Source organism: Hemitrygon akajei, chromosome 32 (assembly GCF_048418815.1).
Source record: "Hemitrygon akajei chromosome 32, sHemAka1.3, whole genome shotgun sequence".
Classification (NCBI taxonomy): domain Eukaryota; kingdom Metazoa; phylum Chordata; class Chondrichthyes; order Myliobatiformes; family Dasyatidae; genus Hemitrygon; species Hemitrygon akajei.
Genome location: NC_133155.1, coordinates 4,060,320 through 4,078,572, shown reverse-complemented (window position 1 = coordinate 4,078,572; position 18,253 = coordinate 4,060,320). Strand labels below are relative to the sequence as shown.

The following is an 18,253-nucleotide window of genomic DNA, read 5'->3' as shown; positions in this document are numbered from 1 at the left end:
CATAAGGTTACGATTTCAGAAAAACATACCGTCATAAAGAAGAAAAAATATATAGGTTTAGTCCCTGAGAGACATGACTATAGATTGTCCTGGTCCAGCTTGTTCTTCCACTGAGCACACCTAGCCAAACTTAACCTCACCAACCACGAATGTTCCAAAGTTCAAAACTCAAAGTAAGGTTATTATCAAAATACATAGATGCCACTGTATGCAACCCTGAGATTCATTTTCTTGCAGGCATACTCAATAAATGCCATAGCAGAATAAATGAATGACTGCATCAATCTGGGATTTCAACCAATTTGCAAAAGATAACAAATACAAAAAGAAGGAAGTAATAATATTAAATAAATAAGCAATAAATATCAAGAACAAGAATTGAAGAGTCCTTGAAAGTGAACTCATTGGTTGTGGAAACATTTCAATGATCAGACAAGTGAAGTTCTCCCCTCTGATTCAAGAGCCTGATGGTTGAGGGTAGTATCTGTTCCTGAACCTGGTGGTGTGAGTCCTGAGACTCCTGTACCACTTTCCTGATGGCAGCAACGAGGAGAGAGCATGACCTGGGTTGCGGGGGTCCCTGATGAATGCTGATTTCTTGTGACGGTGCTCCATGTAGACGTACTTAATGGAGGGGAGGACTTTACCCGTGATGGTATTTTTTGTAGGATTTCCTGTTCTAGGGCATTGATGTTTTCATACCAGGTTGTGATGTAGCCAGTCGATATGCTCTCCACTACACACCTATAGGAGTTTGTCAAAGTTTTAGAGGTCATGCTGATTCTTTGCAAACTCCTAAAGAAGTAGAGGAGCTGCCATACTTCATAATTGCATTTACACTTTAAGTAATAACATCAAAGCAGTTGGCCTCAGTTTCCTAACCTGTTTTCCTTTTCGATAATTATTATAGATGACTTGTTCATTGCTGTTTGTGGGAGCTTGTGTGCTCAAACTGACCACCATGTTTCTTAAAATACAAGTGACTTGAAGGATTTAAAGGGCTGTGAAGTACAGTGGGGCATCCTGATTGAAATATGCCATCAAGTTTTGTTCCAAACATTTGCTTTGCTAAGAAGCAAGTCTCCGCACGTAGCTTGCTTGCTTAAACTTATCAACTGTTTGAAGAACAATTGAAGATTTGAATGACTTTGTCACCCAAGCGTGACAGGTCCAGGGTCATTCAAAGTGGAATTCTACCGTGAATTGATTTGGTTCATTCATGCTAAAATCTGTGTTAAATGAAACAATGATATTTCAATCTGAATGATTGCTCGGCAAAGACAAACTCCTGAACTAAAAGCCACAGAGTACTGTAGTGGATAATGCACTCTCTGAGGAATTAAACATATAAACATATTGAAGAAAATCAGTCATGTGCAATAGCCTCCCGCACTTCCTGATAATTGCTCAAGCAATCTAAGTCAGCTGGATGTTGACCCAAGAAACTCTCTCTGAGACACTGCTCAATGTAATTCAATGAGTGCAACACCAGGCGATACTGTATTGATGGACCTGCTGCCTTTAAAACTAGACTTTAAGTGTACTCTCTACAAAACAGCTTAAGGCATTTTGTCAAGAGGAGAATGTGCAGAGACGTGGGTAATACATAGAGACCAGCAGAGGAGTGGCTAACAATTAGGCAAAAGAGCTGCAGAAAGCTATAAACTCAGCCAGCTCCATCATGGGCACTAGACTCCCCAGCATCCAGCACAACTTCAAAATGCCATGTCTCAAAAAGGCTGCATTCATCATTAAGGTCTCCCATCACCTAGGGAGTGCCCTCTTCTCATTGCTACCATCAGGGAGGAGGTACGGGAGCCTGAAGACACACACTCAGTGATTCAGGAACAGCTTCTCCTCCTCCATCAGATTTCTGAATGTACAATGAACACTACCTCACAATTTTCCCATCTCTTTTAACACTACTAATTTAATATAATTTTTTCTTGTATACACTTACTGTAATTCATAGCTTTTGTCATTATGCATTGCCATGTACCGCTGCTGCAAAGCGACAAAGTTCACAACGTACGCCAGTGATATTAAACCTGATTCTGACTCTGATCTCCTCTAAACATTTCTCCTCAGGACCCAATTGTTCAGTATAATCATCCCTCTTTCTTCTAATCTCAATTAGCATAGACACAACATGATCAATCTTTCTTCAGACTTCAACCTTTCATCTATGAATATTCTTGGCCTTGTCTTTCTCAGCCATATTTTTCCTTAATTCTGGAGATAAAGCTGTACACAGTACTCCAGGTGTACTCATAGCATCTTCGAAAGTTGCATCCAAATGCATTTCTTTATATTCCACACCTTGTGTAATAAATATCAGCATTTCAATTAATCTTAGTTACTTGCTCTACCTCTTTGCCAATCCTTTGTGTTTCACGCAGAAGCACTCCTGATCCCTTTGTCCTACAACAAAGATTCGGTTTGGGGGCAAAGGTGACTTTGGATAGAAGGTAGCACCTTTGATGTCCGGTAGATGCACTTTACCTTGTAGGCATTGCTGGCCCTGATCCATTTCCTAAATCTCTCACGTCTGCCTCCACGTGGCACACCCTGGTACACCACTTCAGCTGGCAGGCTAAACAATGTGAAGGGGTGATGTTAACATGGGACCACTGGGCAAAGGACCTCATCAATGTAGTCACTGGCCAAGGCAGATGAGTTCTCCAAAGAACTACAATGGCCATGTGTTCAAGCCACTGAGTTGGAGGACATCAGTTATGGTCTGGCCTGGAGAGGGATGAGTGACGCTAGGCCTGACTAGCTCAAGTCACGTAAAAGTGTTCCTACAAACGGAACCAAACCACTTCAGAAATGTGATTGGGCACCTCTGGACCCCTGATGCACTTTTACCCTCGATGTTCCCTCTATTTCTTTTTAACTGCTGCACATAGCAACCATTCTCTGAGCACGAAACTTCTACATGGCCTGAAAACGGTTTATTTTTGTGATATGAATACCAAGAATTTTTAGAATGAAAATTGTTCATGTTTCATAAACTTAATTATTTTACATTCAAGTTTCTCACAGCCAGTTTTTTTTCGCTCTTTCTCCATGTATCTAAACTGCCCCTTTTTAACTGCTGTGAAAGTTTGGATAAAAGGTCAGGCATTCAGTCTCCAGGACACTTCATTGTATCCTAGCAAGCCTTAATCAATAGTTTTGCTCCAAACTGCAATCTATACATTGCTCTTGGAGATGTGACACACAGAAAGGACTTTATAGTACCTTCAAGTTCCTTTCTGAGATGTACAGCACCCTAACTTAGAAAAATATCATTCCCTTTACGCCATTTTCACTACGTTAACTGCTGGCACTCTCGACCCTGCAGTTATGAAGGGCTTTCCTCTCACTGTGTGAACTTACTTACTTACTGACCATTATATCACTGGTGTTTAAGGGCAGCAGTGCAGGTTTTCCATCTCTACCTGTCCTTGGCCTTCTCTGCTGTGCCCCAGGTGTGGTTCAAGGTCCTCCTTTCTACCTTTCTGGTATAGCATCAGGCTGTCTTTGGACTCTTGCCCTTAAGGAGCCCAGTGAAGTGTTGCCTTGATGATGGAGTTGGCCTCTTTTCCCATCACGTGCCCAATCTATCTCCAACCTTTCCTCATAATGATTGTGGTTATGTCCTCCTGATGACACTGAAGGAGTAGGACACAGTTGGATATTTGCTTGGCCAGAAAATATGGAGGATCACTTGGAGGCTTGTGGTGTGGAATGACGGCAGCTTAGCAAGGTCGCTCTCTGTCAGGCACCAGCATTCTGACCCGTACAGGAGTGTGGACAGAACACAGCTCATTTACTGTATGAACACTAGAGACAAATTGGTGCCTCACTGCCATCTTTTTGGTTAATTAGGAATTGACAGTAAATTATTTTTCCCCTCTCAAAGTCCACGTCCTAATTGTGAGAGGTGGAATTGGGTAAGGCCAGCCAGTGGGGCTCTTGGTGAAAGCTGATTGGGCTAATCCCCTCTACAATAGATACAACCAATTACAGAACTATTGATGAACTCCAATCATGCTATCAGCTTTAGAGGCAGGAGGTCATCGATGGTCGATGCCCCACTAGGAGCTAAGAGCCCTAGTAAGTAAATAAGTAAATTATATTTCAACAAAAGGATGTTCCTAGAATGAATAAATCTCAGAGTATAATTTCACATCTTTCATGATCAACACATGGAACTTTTGTTGCATGTAATCAAATTTCCTGGGTCCTTAGCTGACATTCATTATTTTAAACTGCTGGGTTGTATTTGCCCATATTTTGCTTAGAACCTGTGAGCAATATTTCCAGGCTTATTCTTCGGGTACCTATAACAGTGATATCCCAACTTACCTCATTGGTTGAAAGTACGGTGTCCTCATCCAGACTCAGCACTGCATCTGTTGTTATGACATCGTAAGGGAAGAAGCGACTGCTCATGGTCTTAAAAAGTAGAGGCAGAAGAATTAGTACAGTGGTCTCCTCCACTCAGATGTTCCTGTCTGTATTCTCATACAGACAGTATCCACAGAACATCTATGCCATTTGGGATGGGATGTTTTTAACTTCCTTATAACAGAAAATGAGAAAAGCGGATTAGAAGCAAATCTGCTGTCACTTTCTCTCTGGGACAGAATATGGTTAATAAGACTTAGGGTATTCGCCCATCGAAACTGCACTGCCACTCTATCATGGCTGAACACACGCAACAGGATAAATGGGCTGCCGTGGATCATACTTGTTGCTTTAATCGGCCTCTCATTTCTCCCCCTGCAGTTAGCTCTAGAGCAGCCTATTAGTTGCTTTACTCTGTTGGGAGATAAGACCATAAGACATAGGAGCAAAATTAGGCCATTCAGTCCATCAAGTCTGCACATCATGGCTGGTTCACTTCCCCTTTCAACCCCATTCTCCTGCTTTCTCCCATTACCTCTGATTTTCTTACTAATTAAGAACCTATCAACCTCCACTTCAAATACACCCAAGGGCATAGTCTCCACAGCTGTCTGTGGCAGTTATCAGATATACTCCCACATCATCAGTTATTTAAGAACTCTTGATACCTGGCCTCACTATGCCAGGAATTAACACAGCGGTGAACATTTCATCTTTACCCAATATTGTGGTGAATATTAGCTCTTTGCCTGATGTTCACAGGTGCAGAATCACTTGGCAGAAATGGGGTTTCTTGGGACGTTCATGTTTACCCCAGACCAAAAGATAATGATGTTGAGTCTGAGGCTTTCCTTACCTGCTTTACTTAAACCAATTGGGACGAATCAGAATCAGGTTTAATATCACTGGCATAGGTTGTGAAATCTGTTGTTTTGTGGCAGCAGTACATTGCAATACATAATTACAAAAATCTGTAAATTACAGGAAGTATATATAAAAATAAATTAAATAAGTTGTGCAAAAAGAGGGGAAATGTAGTGAAAGTAGAGGAAGGGAAGAAGCTGTTCCTGAATCATCGAGCGTGTGTCTCTGGGCTCCTGTACCTCCTCCCTGAAGGTAGCAATGAGAAGAGGGCGAGTCCTGGGAGAGGGGGTCTTTAATGACGAATGCTGCCTTTTTGAGGCAGCACCTTTCAAGGGTGTCCTCGATGCTAGGAGTCCGAGGCACAGTAGGTAGCCAGTACCATTTTCCAAGGGCTCATATGGTTAATATAGAGAGTGTGCTTGAGTGGCAGGGAGGAGATACGTCTCTACCAAAGGAGGTGTAAGGCGCTCCTTCCCTCCACTAGCCTGCAGGTCACCCTTGGGCAAGTTGTAGCATCCCCCACCCCCTCCCCCTCCCCCCAATTAGGGTCACGTGAAAGCATGAGTGCAGATGGTGGATGGTCGTTTGACGTATTGATAATGGTGGGGGGGGGGTTACCCACCTTGTGGAGACACTGCCCAGAAGGTGGCAATAGCAAACCATTTCCGTAGAAAAATGTTCCAGGAACAAACGTGATCATGGGACAATGATCACCCATGTTATATGACATGGCACATAATGATGAGAGGGTGTGCATTTAAGGTGAAAAGGGGCAAGTTTGTTTGTTTATTTATTTACTTTTTGTTTGTTTGTTTATTTATTTAGAGATACAATGCAGAATAGGCCCTTCCAGGCCTTCGAGCCACACCACCCAGTAATCACTGACCCCCCTGATTTAACCCTAACCTAATCATGGGACAATTTACAATGATTAACCTACCCAGTAATCCCTGACCCCCCCTGATTTAACCCTAACCTAATCATGGGACAATTTACAATGATTAACCTACCCAGTAATCCCTGACCCCCCTGATTTAACCCTAACCTAATCATGGGACAATTTACAATGATTAACCTACCCAGTAGGTCTTTGGTATGTGGGAAAACGGAGACACCTGGAGTCCCATTTCATGGGGAGTTTGTGCAGAGGACACCAGGATTGAACTTTGATGCCCTGGGCGTAGCACTAACTGTGGCATTCACACAGTATTACACAGAGAGTGGTGATGCTGGTGAGGTGGAGTGCTGGGGGGATGTTAAGAGGCTCTTACGCATGTGAACGTGCAGAGAATGGAGGGATGTGGACACTGTGTAGACAGAAGGGATTAGTTTAGTTTGGTATTGAATTACAAATTTGATTAGTCTGGTACAATATTGTGGGCTGAAGGGCCTGTTCTTAGGTTGTACTGTTTTGTTCTGTTTATTATAACGATATTGAACAGGGAGGAAACGCCTAGATGGGGGATGGTGAATAATCTAATTTCTTTCAAATTGGTTAAAATAGCATTACATATTAATAAACATACTGTGGCTGGATAACATCTGGTACGGAGGGGCCACTGCACAGGATCGGAAAAAGCTGCAGGAGATTGTAAACTCTGCCAGATCCAGCATGGGCATCAGCCTCCTCACCATCAAAAGGCGATGACTTAAAGAGGCAGCATCTGTCATTAAAGACCCCCATCACCCAGGACGTGCCCTCTTCTCACTGCTACCCTCAACGAGGAGATACCGGAGCCTGAAGACACAAACTTAGTGTTTCAGGAACAGTTTCTTCCCCTCCACCATCAGATTTCTGAATGGATAATGAACCCATGTTCACTTCCTCACTATTTTAATCCTTCTCTTCTTGCACTACTTAATTAATTTATTTCATATCTATTTCTTATTGTAATTTATGGTGTTTAAAATTATATATTGCATTGTACCACTGCCGCAAAACATCAAATTACACGATGTATGCCAGTGATATTAAACCTGATTCTGACACAACTGATCAAGACATCCAGTGAGAGTTGGCAATCCTAGAAGCCTTAAAGCATTTCCTTGCTAAAACTTTGTTAATCAAGGAAGACAATGGGTGTGATGGACAGACTAGACCCATCATTGGGTATGTGGATCCAGGGATCCTTAATCATGCACTCCCTTCTGTCTTCCAAGCCCTCCTCCCCTTTACCACCAACCTGAACTGTATCGTGGAAATAATAAAAATCCCTTTCAAACTGGGCCTAACAAACTACTAAAACTATTTTAAAAATAATTTAGTGTTTGGGACAAAACTTTTCTTTTAACTCTAATCCAAAAGCCAGCATTAATGTCAGTTTCTTTGCACAAAGATCTCCATTTTATATTCAGTCAAGAAGCATTTCCTGTACAAATGTACCTTGCAAATAGAAGTCACAAAGTCTAAATACATTTTGCTTAGAAACTGCATGGTATGTAAACATCTTATGAACTTCATCCTCTATACATAGTCTACACATTTCCATTAGAGGCTGTGTACAAACTAAATAAAGGCTAATAATATATTTGGGATACTAACGGATTTCCTATAAGCCTGGAAATACACGTTTTGCTTTATGCAGTGTCCAAGGAGATTCTGCTTGAGTTGTTTGTTTTTAGGGTACATGTGGGGAAATACATGCACGTGCACTCAAGCATTATACTGCCTCTATGCAAACAACGTTTGTTCACTTTAAGCAGATTCCTTGGCACACAAAATACAAAGGATGTACTCATAGTGAAGTAGTCAATTCATTAATGCAAATACCTAATCAGCCAATTACAACTCAAAGCATAAAAGCATGCAGACATGGTTACGAGGTTCAGTTGTTGTTCAGACCAAACATCAGAAACGGGAAGAAATGTGATCTTAGTGACTGTAACTGGTATGATTGTTGGTGCCAGATGGGGTGGTTTGAGTATTTCAGAAATGGCTGATCTCCTGGGATTTTCATGTGCAACAGTCTCTAGAGTTTACAGAGAATGGTGTGAGAAACAAAATCATCCAATGAGGGACAGTTCTCTGGAAGAAAACACCTGTTAACTAGAGAGGTCAGAGGAGAATGGCCAGACTGGTCCAAGCTAACAGGAAGTTGGCAGTAACTTAAATAACCATGCATTACAACAGTTGTGTACAGGAGAGCATCTCTGATTCAACACATTGAATCGAAGTGGATGGGTTACAATAGTGGAAGACACACTGGGTTCCACTTCTGTACCTAATAAAATGGCCACTGTAACACACACCAAATGCTGGAGGGACTCAGTAGGTCAGGCAGCTTCTTTGGAAATTGATAAACAGTCAACCTCTTGGGCCAAGACCCTTCTGCAGGGCTGCCACCATGTATGACATTCCTGTCAGCTTGAACTAGTCTGGCCGTTCTCCTCTGACCTCTCTCATTAATGAGGCAGTTTCACCCACAGAACTGCCGCTCACTGGATGATTTCATTTTTTTGCACCATTCTCTGTAAACTCTAGTGATGGTTAAAAGTGGCCACTGAGTGTAGATGTAATTTATGGAATGTCTGGCACATTAATCAGATCTCTATAACGACTAGTCCATGCTGATGTTTAGATGTCACATGTTCTTCCATCATTTTTCATTCACATCAGTCTGTTAACGTGGCGTTCTAATTCTTCCCTTTAAATACATCTAAATGATCATCTAGCTAGAGGATGGTGAATCCATGGGATTTATTGCCACAGCTGGATTTGGAGGCCAGGTCACACTTATGGCCGAGGTTGATAGGTTTTTGATGATTCAGGGCATGAAAGGTGATGGGGAGAGGGCAGGAGAACGGGTTTGAGAGGGAAATGGATCAGCCATGAGGAAATGGCGAAGCAGAATCAATGGGCCGAATGGCCTAATTCAGCTCCTATATCCTATGGCCTTATGCACTGCCTGAGGTATTAACTAAAAAGTAAAAATGGCCATACACAAGTGCTCTTGTTAGATTCATCAGCAAGACCCCTGGTAAAATATATAGGTTCAATGGCAAGATGTTTGCCTCTCAAAGTCCAACTGTACATCCTCTTCGTGAGAGGTGGACACGGGTCAGGCTGGCCAACAGGTCTCTGGTGGAGGTGTATGGCCGAATCCCCTGTACAGTGGACGCAATGGATTGATGAACTCCATCCATATCATTAACTTCAGGGGACGATGGAGGTGGGAGGTCACCAATGGCCTATGTTCCACTGGGAGCTAAGGGCCCAAGCATGTTAGTAAGCTGTTACTACTAACTATACAGATCAAATAAGTGCACGCGTGTGCTGATTGGCACAGTGGTTCCTCAACGTTAACGTGAGGAAAGGCTGATCAAATCTGAGCTGCAAGGAATGAATGAAGGGATTGGTGATGTCAGTGAGCTCATTGCAAGGAAATGAAGTGAAGGTAAAGATCGGAGAATAAAAGCAACCCTAGGGCAAACAGCATGCAACCAGAAGTTTGGTTAAAGTAGGAGTTCCCAACCTTTTCTATTCCATGGACCCGTATCATTAACCGAGGGAGTCAGATAAAGTGAGGCTCTGCCAATGGCATAAACGAGCTCGTGCTGATGTGATATTGAGAAAGTGATATTAAATACAAAGACTTGTCTCTGCAGGCAAATATTAATCACACCAGCTGGAATGTTCATTAATTTATTCATAACCAAATATTATTAATGTATGCAGTTAATGCATATTTTATGTGCTGCAATATGATTACAGCAATTATCAAGATCCAATCACCCAATGAATTATAAAACCAAACACTATTATGAATGACATGCAAAGCAGGGAACAAGAAAATACTTGTTCTTTCTAAAGACCAGAAGCAATTTGTTCCAAAACAGTAAGGATCTAAAGGAATGAGAAAAGGTTAAGTACAGACTTGCAAGCCTCAGTGGGGAATGAATGGCTACAGCTACGAAGAGACACTCTAAATGTTAGGGCGTTCGTTCTGCTGACACAGCGAAGGTTAGATTAGGGATGACTTGATATGGAGCAGATCATTTGGCACAGCATGTCTACGTTTAAGCCTTTGGAGCTGCTCTCCAATTAGCTCAACTGCCTCCGTCATTTCTTCAACAGCACGAAAATTATTTCATTTTGAGTTGTAATCCAAATTAGTTCGAGATAATGGAGGGTTGTGATAATGTAAGTGCTGATATCTTTCTCAGCAGGACAGTAATAAGGTTAGGAGATATTTCTTTGTTCATGTGGGTGGCTGCAACACAGAACTCTCTCCCACAAGCCACTGCAGAGGCAGAGCCTGCAAATTCCTCCAAAGGGGACGGTTCCTTGGAGAGAAAAAGATCCATTAAAGGTATGAGAAGTGGGCAGAAGAGTGGAATTGGCACGAATGAGATATTAAGTGATGTGGAGGGTGAAATTAGACTAATTCAGGAAGTGAAACTGAGAAGGATGTGAAACAAAAGAAATCTGCAGATGCTGGAAATCCAAGCAAAATGTGCTTTGGAGGGACATTAGAAGGGAAGAAAGTGGAACTTGATTGAATGTGGTATTAAAGAGTACAGAGAATAAACAACACTGGGATTTAATGAGTACCTGGAGAGAGCAGGCGGGTGGGAGGGAGGAGATACGTCTCTGCCAAAGGAGGTGTAAAGTGCTCCTTCCCTCTGCTAGACTGTCGGTCACCCTTGGGCAAGGTGTAGCACCTGCTTAGCTGCACCAGCTCCAACCCCCCCTCCCTCCAAATCGGGGTCACATAAAGCCAAGGGAGCAGGTGGAGGATGGTCATATGAACCAACCAGTGCATATCACAAGTCCTGGTTATGTGTCCACTGGCTCTGCGCAGACAATCTCTGAAGAGTATTGATAATGGCTGGGGTCATCCATCTTGTAAAGACACCACCCAGAAGAAGGTAATGACAAATTACTTTTGTAGAAGAAATTGCCAAAGACCATGATCGCCTATGTCATACAACATGGCACATAATGATGGTGATGATCAAGAAAGCAGGAAAAGCGATATTAACTATCACGGAGCCAGCAATGCAAGTTCAAATCCTGGCACTGCCTGTTTGTATGTTCTCCCCATGTGTGAGTTTCCTCTGGGGGTTCTGGTTTCCTCCCACATTCGAAGTGTGTACTGGGTTAGTAGGTTAATTAGACACATGGGCAGCACAAGCTTGTTGGGCCGGAAGGACCTGTCACCGTGTTGTAGCTCTAAGTAGATAAATAAATACATTGTGGGATTATACTAGCAATGTTGGGTGAGGTGGGATGAGGTGAAGACTGGTTGTCTGAGAAACCTAAGAGACAAGGCTGCAGTCAAAGTTCACAGTACATTTAATATCAAAGTACATATATGTCACAGGCGATTATGGTCCAACCATGACCATTCTTGGCAAATTTTTCTGTGGAATTCATTTGCTATTGTCTTCTTCTGAGCAGTGTCTTTACAAGATGGGTGACCCCCAGCCATTATCAATATTTTTCAGAGATTGTCTGCCTGACGTCAGTGGTCGCATAACCAGGATTTGTGATGTGCACCGTCCACCACCTGCTTCTGTGGCTTCACATGACCTTGATTAGGAGGGCTAAACAGGCACTGCACCTTACCCAAGGTTGACCTGCAGGCTAACGGAGGGAAGGAGTACCTTTTTGGTAGAGATGTATCTCCACCCGCCACCCAGGCACAGCACGGCACATAATGACGTGTTGCTGATGAAATATTTTACCATATACTGCCCTGAGACTCGTTTTCTTGCAGAATCCACAGTAAACAGAAACACAATAGAATCAGTGAAAGGCCACACCCAACAGTTATCATAGGTCTGGGATGTCATTAGGGGTGTAATTGGTAATCAGTGTGGATGCAGTCCAGTTAGTGATGGTGGCATGAGTGGGTTGTAATCATTGGTTGCCAGCTGAGGGCTCAATCAGTTAGGGTTTGGAAACGGTAGATAATGTTTTAGATTATGTTCATGAACTTGGTCAATATTACAGGTGTATGACCTCTTCTACTGCCATAATGAGGCCACTTTTAGGTTAGATGAGCAACACCTCATATTCCATCTGGGTAGCCTCCAACCTGTCAACATGAACACTAATTTTTTGAACTTCTGGTAATTTCTACCCCTTTCCCTTCTTATTTTTTATTTCCCTTTTCTAGCTGCTCTCTCATCCCTTCTTACCTGCTTATCACCTCTTTCCCTTTCTCCCATGGTTTTGCTCTCCTCTCCTATCAGATTCCTTCTTCTTCAGCCCTTTATCTTTCCCACAAATCATCTCCTAGCTTCTCATTTCGTATACCCTTCCCCCACCCATGCATCGTCCCCCTCACCTGGCTTCACCCATCACTCTCCAGTTGGTAGTCCACCCCCTCCGTTATTCCAGCTTTTTCCCGTTTTCTTTCCAGTCCTGGTGAAGGGTCTCGGCCCAAAGCGTTGACTGTTTATTCCTCTCCATAGATGCTGCCTCACCTGCTGAGTTCCTCCAGCATTTTGTGTGTGTTCCTCAGCATTACTGGGATTGTGAGGGTGAGGCAGCAGAATAGTAAGGATGTGATTTATTTATTTATTTCAGAGATACTGTACAGTGTGGAACAGGCTCTTCCAGCCCAATGTCCCACGCCACCCAGCATTCCGCCAATTTAATTCTAATCGCAGGGCAATTGACATTGACCAGTACGCCTTTGGACTGTGGGAGGAAACCGAAGCACCCCGAGGAAACCCATGCGATCACTGGGAGGGTGTATAAACTCCTTACAGAAGGTGCCGGAATTGAACTCTGAAGCTACAAGCTGTAATAGTGGCACACTATCACATGCGGCGCCCATGGTGATGACAAAGCACTCGCTGCACATCATTAGATGGGCTGCACATGTCCAAAGTATCTAGCAACGATATGCTTGGGTTGAGTTGTTCTCTGATCTTGACAATTTACTTGCAAAAATTTCGACACCATAGGAAGAGACATTGTCACTGCGCTCTTAAATGTGATGTGTCCTCCGAACGCTTGGCCTTTATATACTTATCAGTCAACTGATTGGCCATCATTACAGAAAATCAGTTGTGATGCAGGGAGGAAATCTCATTGCTGATTGGTTGTGTGTGGTAAACTTCGTGCGTTGTGATCTGGAATTTTGCCCGCATTGGCTCATGAATAGGATCTGGCTCTACACGTCTGTTTACAGAATTGTTTGTGGAAACCCATACTGCTAGGAAATGTCAAGATCAACTGGCTGTAAAGCAGGATGACCAACTCTCCCTAGTCTATACCCAGAAGATCAAAGGGGCACATGTTCGACTGGGCATCAGTGAAAGCCATGGCGCAAGCAAGCACACAGCATTCCTAGGAGCGTAGTTTTCTGTGAACAATTCTGTAGACAGACATGTAGACCTTGATTCAATGTGGGCAAATTTCCAGACCACAACACACAAAGTTTGCCACACAACTAATCAGTGACGAAGCTTCCTCCCTGCGTCAAAATTGAGTTTGCGTATTGATGACAAATTAGCTGATGGATAGGTACATAAAGGCCCAGCATTGGGTGGATATACCGCAATTAACAGCGATGATGTCTCTCCGTATGGTGACAAAACTTTTGGAAGGTAAATTGCCAAATTTGGAGAACAACTCAAACCAATCATCGACCGTCTGAGCTACACATTTTCTGAATTATTTCCAATCCAATGATATGTTCAACACACAAGCTCCTGATTTTCACAAATAACTTTTTCTGTGTAAGGTGGGTTATTAGCATACAAAAACATGGCGCCATGGGATTGAATACCCAGGCCCCTCTGATCCTGAAGGGCAGCACAACAGAAATCTACCCTTGAACATAAGGTCCTCTCAGATTCAAATGAGAATCAAGCCAAGCATCAAAATCACAGCTATTTTTATCTCTGACAACTTGTCTTCCTGTTGATGCGTTTCTATGGAATCAATGTGGAATCACTAAGACTTTAATCACTCCTACTCAAATATTCATCTCGTTTTTTTAAAAAGGTGTTAATTGGCACAATGTTTTAGTTGGAAACTGATTCCACTGAATCACAATTTTGTAAGAAGGAAGCTCACTTTGATCTCAATGATGTTTGTTCATTAGCAGTTTCTGTTCTGAATTATTTACACCTTTGTGATACTTAATGTTGATTCACTTTGAATTTAGTGCCGAATTATTTAAAACTAAATCTAGGGTACTTATTTCCTTAACAGTCTCCAAGTGATAATGAAAGCCATAGGGGTTAGTGCAATACTTTTACAACTCGTGGCATCGAAGTTCAGAGTTCAATCCCAATGGCCTTTGTAAGGAGTTTGTAAGTCCTCCCAGTGGAATGTGTGGACTTTCTCTGGGTGCTCCAAGTTCCTCCCACAGTCCAAAGGTGTATCGGTTAGTAGGTTAATTGATCATTGTAAATTGTCCCGTGATTAGGTTATGGATAAATTGTGAGTCGTGCTAGCGTAGCACGACTTGAAGGACCGGAAGTGTATATTCCACGCTTATCTCTAAATGAAAAAGAAATAAATAAAAACATAGCTGGCCAGAAAGGATGGGATTATACAATGCATACTGTATGTGATGACTATTTTAAATCATTGCAAAAGCTCTCGGAACCTGCTGTCTGAGTGGGTAGGAGCGGAGGAGGGATGAAGATAGCAGAAGCAGTGAACGTATGGGGTGGGGAATTGCCAAGGAAGCAAGCTTGGAGACAGAGGTGACAGAAGAAGATCTCGGCATCATGGTGGGATGGAAATTACCGAGGTGCAGGTGCAGGGGACAAATGTAAGGCCCTTGCTAAGGACAGAACGTTTTGCCTCAGGGAAGGGAAGTTCAGAGGGGATGTAAAAAGACAATAGGGATTACAGTTGGGGTCAGCTGAGGGTAGAAAGTTGGAGGAGTCAGAGGAGAAGGGAGGATTGGCATGTCCAGGGAAAGTGGGGTGGGTGGAAGAGGAGGGCTCTGAGGTGGTAGAGAGGAGACGGAGAGACTAGGGTTGGTGTGGATTAGTGATGCAAGAAAAGAAGTCATCAGACACAAGAGCAGAGAGAAAAGTCTTGACCAGGAGATGGAAGTGGTTGAGGTCTGAACTAGAGTTGGAATCAGTCAGGCCCTGTGAGTGTGTAAATTTTCAGCCACTGATTGTTAACAACGTAATGGTGTGAAATGGTCCAAAAGAAAGGAAAGGTCCAAATGTACACATTCAATTAGGATTCACTCTTTATTTTAGCAACAGTGCAAAGAGATTTCAACAGTGACAGAAGAGATTACTATCCTTCTCAGAGGATTTTAGCATTCTTAATATCAGAATCATCCCCTCCTGTCTGACTCCAACAAAATCCCTTTGCTATTTTAACATATCATGTTTGGAATTTCATGCACTCCTCTGCACTACTCTCTCTCTCCTGCCTTGTAACGAAGACCAATATCCATCCTTCAATAAATGCCTCACACCACAGCTCATCAATTCCTCGATAAAGTGGATGTGGAGAGGATGATTCCTGTGATGGGAGAGTCTAAGACCAGAGGACACAGCTCAGATGGGTGAACTTCTAGAATGGAGATGAAGAGGAATTTCTTTCACCAGAGAGCGGTGAATCTGTGGAATTTAATGCAACAGGTGGCTGTGGAGGCCAAGTCATTGGGTATATTTAAGGCAGACATTGACAGATTCTTGATTGGTCAGGACATGAAGAGATACAGGGAGAAGGTAGGAGATTGGGGCTGAGAGGGAAATGGATCAGCCATGATGAAATGGTGGAGCAGACTCGATGGGCCAAATGGCCTAATTCTGCTCCTATATCTTATGGTCCAGGCCACTGTAGGAAGTGATATGGAGCAGCACTGGTTATTTAATGTCCTATAGTACTAACACACCAGTAAAACTTTGATAATATGGCATCTTATGCTTTGAAACTCCTGAGAGTTCAGCACTTGACTCACTCAGTATTCTGGAGTGTGATCTGGGGGTCCTGGACTGTGAGTGAAGTCTGTGGCTGGGTCTGGAGTGATTGTGTAGTTCCTTCTTCCATTTAAACTCACCGAATTCACAGCAAATCGTTAATATATTAATGTGTAACAAGTGAAATAAAGCAGTGCTGGGTATTAGTAGGAGAACCTCTGACAGTCTGGAGAATCTGATAATCTGGTAGTGCCAGAGACTGAAAGGTGCTGGATTTTCAGAATTCTCATTAAACAGCGTCCTTGATTTTCTTACCTTACGTCCTCCCTTTATAACTATCAGAGGCATTCTCGTTGCGGGCCATTTATTCTTGGGGACTAATGGTTTGTCACAGTTCCACAAGATGATTATCTAGGGTGAGAAAAAGGAAAGTCATTGATAAAGATTACGTATATAGAATTAGGTTGTATTTATAGCACTTGATTGGAACTTCAGGCAAAACAGTAAAAAATAATGCAGATGCTGTACATCTGAAACAAAGCAGAACACATTAGAAAGGTTTAACATACCAGGAAGAAATAGAATTTTAATTTTCAGGTCTGCGATAATTTATCAGAAAGTAGTTGTAATTCACTAAGTGTGTCTCTCTCATTCTCTCACATTCTTATATTCTCTCCCATTCTCTCGCTTTCTTTTTCATTCTCATTCTCACATTCTCTTGCCCTCATTCTCGCTTTTTCATTGTCATATTCTTTTGCTCGCATTCTCCTTTTTTCTCATTCTCTGTCTCACATTCTCTCGCTCTTTTTTCCTCATCCTCTCTCATATTCTGTTTTTCACGTTTTCTCTCTCATTCTCATTTTCACTCTCATATTCTCTCTCTCTCGCTCTCCCTCCCCTGTGTGCTCCTAGTTTTTTTTTCAGTTTAATGCTCATTGCTGTAGTTTGGGCTTTTTCCTACTTCAGGCCTTTTATTGTGGCATTTACTCTTACTGCCACATTGAGTACATTTCCTGAAAGCAAAGGCAGGCTGGCAATGATCTCTCAGAGCACGTTATCGTAGTCACTAGGAGAAAGTATTGGCCATTCAGCCCGTTGAGCCTACTCCACTATTCAATGCCATCTTGCTGATTATCTATCTTAATACCATATTCATGTTCTCTTCCAATCATCTTTGATGTCTTTTGTATCAAACATGTATCCAGCTCCTTAAAAACATTCAGTGACCTGTGATCTACAGTCCTCTGTTATGGTGAATTCCACAAGTTCACATTCCTCTGAGTGAAAAAAGTTCTCTTCATTTCAGCCCTAAATCTCTTACCCTATAACCTGAGATTTTTGGACATCCCAGCCAAGGGAAACATCTTGCCTGCATCCAGCCTGTTCAGGGTTGTATGGGTTTTGGAAGATTCCTACATTTCAAACACAAGAAAGACTGCAGATGTTGGAAATCCAAAGCAACACACACAAAATGCTGGAGGATCTCAGCAGGTCAGGCAGCATCTATCGAAAAGAGTAAAAAGTCAATGTTTCGGTCTGAGACCCTTCTTCAGAACTGAGAAGGAAGAGGGAAGATGCCAGAATAAAAATGTTGGGGGAGAGGAAAGAGGATAGCTGGGAGATAATAGGTGAAGCCAGGTGAGTGGGGAAGTTCAAGGGCTGGAGAGAAAAGAATCTGATAAGAGAGGAGAGTGGACAACAGGAGAAAGGGAAGGAGGAAGGGACCTGGGAAAGAAGTGAAAGGTCAGAGTGGGGAACAGGATAAGGGGTGGAGCTTGTTTACCAGAACAAGAAACTGCTATTCATGTCTTCAGGTTGGAGAGGACCCAGATAGAATATAAGATGTTGCTCCTCTGCCCTGAGGATGGCCTCATCTTGGCACAAGAGGAGGCCATGGATCAACACGTCGTAAAGTGAATGGGAATCAAGCCACCGGGAAGACCCACTTGTGACGGATGGTGTGCTGTGGTGCTTGATGAAGAGTTCCCCTCATTTACCAAGGGTCTCACCAACGCAGAGGAGTCCGTATTGGGAGCACCAGAGACAATAGACAACCCCAGCAGATTCGCAGGTGAAGTGCTGCTTCTCCTGGAAGGACTGTTTGGGGTACTGAATAGAAGTGAGGGAGGAGGTGTAC

At 42.8% G+C, this 18,253-nt stretch overlaps 1 protein-coding gene across 1 annotated transcript in view; it reads right to left on the bottom strand.

The window, feature by feature from the left end:
* The window catches only part of LOC140719730 (exostosin-1-like), a 331,105-nt gene that overhangs the window by 24,927 nt on the left and 287,925 nt on the right, over nt 1-18,253 (bottom strand). Inside the window, exons 7-8 of the mRNA XM_073034553.1 lie at nt 16,432-16,527; nt 4,354-4,443 (exon numbers count right to left, since the gene is read on the bottom strand). Of these exons, the coding sequence (XP_072890654.1) occupies nt 4,354-4,443; nt 16,432-16,527 (186 nt within the window). The remainder of the gene's footprint in view (nt 1-4,353; nt 4,444-16,431; nt 16,528-18,253) is intronic.